Here is a 6460-nt window from a genome sequence, read left to right as displayed (position 1 = left end):
GTATTACAAGATATTATTATTGCTTACGTGCAGACGTTCAGTACTTTGTTACTATGAAATAGCATTACCTGCAGCAAACAGTTTTTAAACGGGAGATTCAGGATACTTCTTACACCACACAGTACGCACTGCGCGACAGTAGCGCGCCCTGGTGTTCACATCATGCTCTACAGCCTTCGTTGTCTATAAGCTTGAAGGTAAACAAGATTTGCTTTGTAGTCTTGTCGTGGAACGTGACCAGTTAAGTCAGTTTATTTAAGCTGTGATTCAAAGCTGTGGGTGGTTTACTGTTTCAGTCGTTGTGCATCTTTTTTGTGTATTGATATAAATTAAAGCGGAGAAGTGATTTGTGCAATATTATTTATTTTCAGTTATTCCAAAATGAGTAAAACAAGCTTAGTTAAGCCTGCAGCTGTGGAAGAGAACCTTAATCCTGCTGTCAGCCCAGAGGCGTCTGACACTCGACAGGAATTAGTCCAAAATGTCGTTCCGCAAGAGGTGGTAGGAGAGTCCTTCAAAACTTTACAGTTACTGAAGGGATGGCCTCTTGTATTGTTCATTTTGAACAAGGGAGAAGAAACTTATAAATCTGTGAAGCATAGCACTAAAGTAACTGAAATTGGCCTAAATATTTCCGAGAAAGTGGCGACAGCTGTCACAAATTGTACTGGCAATATAATTCAAAAAATCAAGCCCGTGTTGAAGTTGGTAGATAATCCAGCGAGCGAAGGTCTGGAGCGATTGGAGAAAAACTTTCCTGTTGTCAAAGAATCACCCGAGAAGGTAAGTGTGCGACCAGACACAAGTAAGTATAAAACCTGACAGAAATTCACGTTTAATTCTGTTTCAGATCTACGATAGCGTCGTTGGACGTTTAGTGAGTTTCATTAGCCCAGCAGTAAATACAGCGGTCATGGTAACTGAGGTCGGACGGAAGCAAGTGAAAAGAACTACAAAAACTATAGTTAAATCCTCTCGCAAGGTGATTGCGCTGGTGGAAAACCGGTTGGAGAGATTTGAGCAATACATGGCTGGAACGAGGCTGGAGATCGGTAAGGTTCAAAAATTCCTGTCATATTAACCCACAGTCTTCACGAAGTTAGTGCCTTTAATTCTAGAACTAAAATTTTTAACTTCACCAAATATTACACACTTAATCTCTTGAATATTAGGCTTGTATTTTCATTTAACACTTCTTAGTGTGCTCCGGTAGCATACTAACTCGTTGCTGTGTCCCTTTACACTTCTGCGAATGACAGTGTTAACGCACTGTCATATGATCACGATTGCATTCAAACATAGCCAGATCTTACATTGATTGAATGCCTTTTGAGGATGACTAAGTGCGTCATATTAGTGAGTTTAACGCTTTCCAATAGTCTACTTACAGTGGATATCACTATTAGATAAGAATTTTGTTTCAGTAAGAGTCAAATTCTATGTATTTCTTGGTAGGGAGAGTGAAAGGTAAAGTCGGTATTCTTTACCTCTTCAACTCTTTCCAGTTAACAGGATGCCAGATACATGTGCATGGTATGCCATTTTCATCTGTGCTGTATCTAAGAGCGCTCTCTCTCTCTCTCTCTCTCTCTCTCTCTCTCTCTCTCTCTCGTTGCCGCGCCACGATTTCATTACTTCCAGTACCGGCATTTAATTTCTGATTCGAACAAGTAAGCTTTCCCTGCTATAGCTACAACTGTTGCCACTAGTTTCCTAATTCTTCTATTCATGTGATACAATGGAAAGTAACTTGGTGGGGAATGAACTTCCCTCAGTTCACTTGCCTCCGCAACAGATTAGTTGCCAGAAGCAAAAAGATATGCTTACCCTACAAACATTAAGCAAGAAAGGCGTTGACTCAGAGCGCTGTTACTGCTGCTTCCTACTTGGAGGTGGTTGAGGAAATCTGACATAAATTCTCTACTGGAAGTGGTAGGTAAAAAGCTTTGTGCGTGCACACAAGGGTACTGGTTTTAAACAAAAATGTTTACACTTCTACGTGTTTAGATAGGCAGTCGGCTTGCCTGTTAACTGAGTTAAATATAGTTTGTAGACAATATGAGCTTACTATCTATGTAGAGAATTGTAAGAACGTGGCACTGTTGCAGAAATGTTTCACTGTGCCACTATCTTCATTAATATCACGATCTTCAAAGTCACAGTATAATCGAATTACGGGTACAGAATTTGTAGTAAATTGGTTCTGAATTTCCGCACTTCACCGTGTATAACGATCAATTATTGGTTCAGCTCGTTATCCCGTGATAGCATCTTAAACGCACAACGCTTACTTTATCTGTATCTTAACTTAAACGTGCTGAGACCTGACTTCAGCTGTTGGTCACGTCTACTTCAACAATGTATCTTAATGTCGCTGTAAGTTAGTATATGTTTACATGTGAAATATTTTCCGTTCATAATTCGGTAATCTTCGACCTGCCTTTCAGTGTTCGCGATCTCGCCTTCTAACGCTTGTGCACACAGTGGTATTTAAATGGTTTCACTTCTCGAGTATCCGACGAGCTCATTCCTGTACTAAACCTGTGTCTGTTTACGTGCAGTATTCAGCTCGCTTTAAAAGATCCTAACTTGACTGTTTGATTCCACTCATACGCATAAAAGCATCATTCCGCTATACGTCTATCATACCAAAATGAAAAGGACGTGTATTGAATGTTTTTGACAATCGCTAAGTTCGCGTATTCGATGTGAGGTGCCCAAGTCAGTAATGTTAATACAGTAAGTAACGTAATATAAACGTGCAGTGTGCATGTCGCACTTATGCGTAATAGTACTGATACCTAAAATGAGATTCCTTAGGGAAATGTGGGCCATACGCCTTCGCACGGTTAACAGTATCCCTTGAAAATACGGAACGCAGGATTTCATTTTGCGTGTTTTTTTTTGTCAAACCAAAAGCCGACATTAGTTGACAAAGCCTTCTCTCTTGAATAATTCTGCCTTGCAGACTAATACAAAGTTCATGATTTGGTGTTCTTCTCTCTTAATATCTCCGCATGTTCCGACGATCATCTTGTACGTGCGTTACACGTTCTGTCTCCATTTAACGGATGTCGATAGTTCACGTGAACCACCTTTTCCTGTTCTGCTCAATATTTCTCCTTGCAAGCTTTCACAAGTGACCTTACGAACCTCAAAAGCGTATGCTCTTGATGACTCATTTTAAAATGGATTCGTACCACACCCTTCCCAAATACTTTTGCATCGTACAAAGTCGTGTCTGAAAAGGCAAACGGTTTACAGACAGTACTTACGTGCACGCTTCGACCGTAGTCGGTAGCTCGTGGTCTAGGGGCTAGCGCTGCTGCTTCTGGATCACGGGATACCTGCTTAGATTCCCGGCCGGCTTGGGATTTTCTCTGCCCGGGACTGAGTGATAGTTTCCCTCGTCATTTGTGACTGTGACTACATTGCATTTTGATAAGAAAATGGATTGTGTAATAAGTTGGAACTCTGAACGGGCGCTGATGACAACGCAGTTGAGCGCCACACAAATCACTTCGGCCATAGGCCAAAACGAACTCGACTGATAGAAGGCACACAATGAAAATGCATCACAACAAAGCTCGTAGCAGAGAAGCGAGGGCACTGTTCACGAATGAAAGACCGCCGTTTTTAGGGACGAATATGAACAGTGGCCTAAGATCGGAAGGATACGAAAGGCAACGAAAAGAAACCAAAGATTAAAACGGAAACCGTTGGCTTCAAACATTTAACTGAGTAACAATCTCCATTACGGTCGTTCCAGTTTCCTGTGCTAGGCTTAGGTCACAGGTCGGGAAGTTAAACAGCTAAGAAAGAACTTAGTTAGTTCCTAAAAGTATAAGCAAAAATGCGTAATTTCACATTGAACATCGTGCAATGCTACTTCGGACGTAGCAAATGGGACGCAAAGTATTGTCAGGGAATAACCTGAGGTTACTAGGATCACGCCGCGTTACTCCTAAAACATAAGAGTATTAGTCATATTAGGACTCCAAATTTAAAAGCTGTTAGCTTCAAAATTAGTCAAAGCACAGAACAGCCAGACCAAGAACTTCCAGTATGTCGTAACAGCTATGTAAAATGTGAATGACAGACGAGATGTAACGGAGTCTAACAACCCTTACCTTATCGAGATACGTCAAATGAAATTAAATTAAGGTGACAAATTATGGGATGCCACCTCTTGCTAGCGTAGTGGAACAACTGTACTTCGCATGGGGATTTTGTGTCAAACTGACGTCGGTTATGTCACATAAATTTTAGATGTGATTCATATCGGACGGTCTGGGTTGCAAAATAGTTTGAATTGCCCAGGACGCTCTTCAAACATTCGTAGACAGTTGTCTTCTACAATTCATCTTCACTACGATACAGATTGTTTTTACGTAGCCGAACAGACCAGTTAAATCACTGACTGGGTTCACTTGGGCCAGAGGCCCCATTGCATTCCATGTAAACAGTCCACACAGCTATGGAGCTGCCATCAGCATGCATAATGCGTTGTTGACAATCTGGGGCCATGGCGTCGTTGGGTGTGCGTCACACTCGAACCCTGCCGTACAGTGTTACAAAGTGAAATCGGGACGCACCTGACAAAGCCAGTTTTTTCAGTTGCCTACGTCCAACAGATAAGGTCACGTGCCTGGAACAGGCGCAGCAAATACTGTCAGCAAAGGCACTCGCGTCCGCCCTCTACCGCCGTAGCCCATTAACACCAGATTTCGCCTCCCTGTCCTAACGGGTGCGTTCGTATTGATCCCACATTTATTTCTGCTGTTACTTGAAACATTGTCGGTTTCAGTTGGCACTCACTACTGCTGTCCACAACTGTGTCTGTGGTGAGAGGTAATGCATGGAATTTCGATTCTCGGCTCACTTACGGACCTCTGAATTCCCTAAAAAGTTCCAAAACGGAGCTAGACGCGTGACATTCCAACTATCGTTCTACATTCAAAACCTGTTAATTTTCGTCGTACGGCCAGTCATGTCGGATAGCATTCCCATAAATCAAGAGTACAAATGACAGCTCCGTAAATGTACTGTCATTCTATACATTGTACACGCAATTTGTGTACATACACATATCGCCATCCCATGACTTTACTCATACGTAAGTGATCTCGCAAAGCTGCTCGTTGGTCTAACTCGTAAAATCCACTGTTTCAGCTACAGAGCAGTCAGGACAAGCGTCCACTTCCCTAGAGTCGGAAGCAGTGGCCGGCACTGCGTGCGCTCGTAAGCTGAGAGCGGCGGCCGGCGCCTGTTTGCGCTCAGCGACGTCGCTGTTCATGTTCTGGCTGGGCACCTCGTTCTGGCTGCTCGAGCGCCTGCCGCTGGTCGGCCGCTTCCTGTCTGAAACCCCCGCGTCGCCGTCTCGCTCCAGCGGGATCTCCACGGCCTCGTCCTACTCGTCACTCGCCGATGAGCCGGCGGCTGAGGAAGCCCGGGGCAGCCAGCTGCCGCCAGAGATCGCGGAGGCGACACAGTGACTACCTCAAATGCAGTTAATTCAAACAATAGTTTCACTGTTAAATTGTGAAAATGCGCAACTGTTAAGCGTTTTAATGCTTTTAGTAGCTTCTCGAGCTAAAGATACGTTGTAAAAAAAATTGCTGATAATAAATTTTCAAAGCTAAATTTAAACTGCACTCAATTATCTTCACATATTGGAATTTGCTATGACCTTTCGTCTTCTAAAATGAATGTAGCGGAGTAACCTTAACGAATAAAGTTCTTTCATAAATACTAATGGTTCATTAAAAATTGAAGGACTAATGACGTTCACACGATTTCTAGCATTACCAAATTTGCTTTAACTATTTTGTTCAGTAAATTGTAAAAATAATCTCGATCCATCGCTCACGGATACTAGAATATACAGATTATAATAATGTAATAGTACCATATCGAATACTTTTTACTTCTGGGCGTAGACACAATTACTGTGCCTCGTTCATACATGAAAAGATTCGAAAATTTTCTTAAGACAACTTACCTTACACGAAAGTGCTAGATCATGCAAGGAAAGCGTTAAAGGCCGCACTAGATTCACTTAAAACATCCGTGCTACTAGGCCATCATCTGTGTGGGAATGTTTCTCCTAATGTTCCCTTTGGAACTCCAGAAGACTTCAGAAGCAAAGCGCTTTACATCAGCAGAGGTCTCCCGCAAACGGAGAGGAAGCTTTAACAAAAAAATTGTTCAAATGGCTCTGAGCACTATGGGACTAAACTTCCAAGGTCATCAGTCCCCTAGAACTGAGAACTACTTATACCTAACTAACCCAAGGACATCACACACAACGATGCCCGAGGTAGGATTCGAACCTGCGACTGTAGTGGTCACGCGGTTCTACACTGCAGCGCCTAGAACCGCTCGGCAACGCCGGCCGACGGAAGCGTTAACACGAAGTGTAATACGTCAGTTTAGAAGCCCGGAAGTTTAGAGTGTAATA

The 6460-nt window shown here is 42.8% G+C and overlaps 1 protein-coding gene across 1 annotated transcript; it reads left to right on the top strand.

The window, feature by feature from the left end:
- The first annotated feature begins 377 nt into the window (after window positions 1-377).
- LOC126176707 (uncharacterized) lies at window positions 378-5546 on the top strand. The gene is made up of 3 exons (XM_049923874.1): window positions 378-783; window positions 851-1052; window positions 5173-5546. Exons 1-3 carry the CDS (start codon window positions 382-384, stop codon window positions 5493-5495), a joined length of 927 nt encoding a protein of 308 aa, XP_049779831.1. The 5' UTR covers window positions 378-381; the 3' UTR covers window positions 5496-5546.
- The last annotated feature ends 914 nt before the right edge of the window (window positions 5547-6460 follow it).

Source organism: Schistocerca cancellata, chromosome 3 (assembly GCF_023864275.1).
Source record: "Schistocerca cancellata isolate TAMUIC-IGC-003103 chromosome 3, iqSchCanc2.1, whole genome shotgun sequence".
In the NCBI taxonomy this organism is placed as follows: Eukaryota; Metazoa; Arthropoda; class Insecta; order Orthoptera; family Acrididae; genus Schistocerca; species Schistocerca cancellata.
This window is presented reverse-complemented; position numbering and strand designations above follow the sequence as displayed.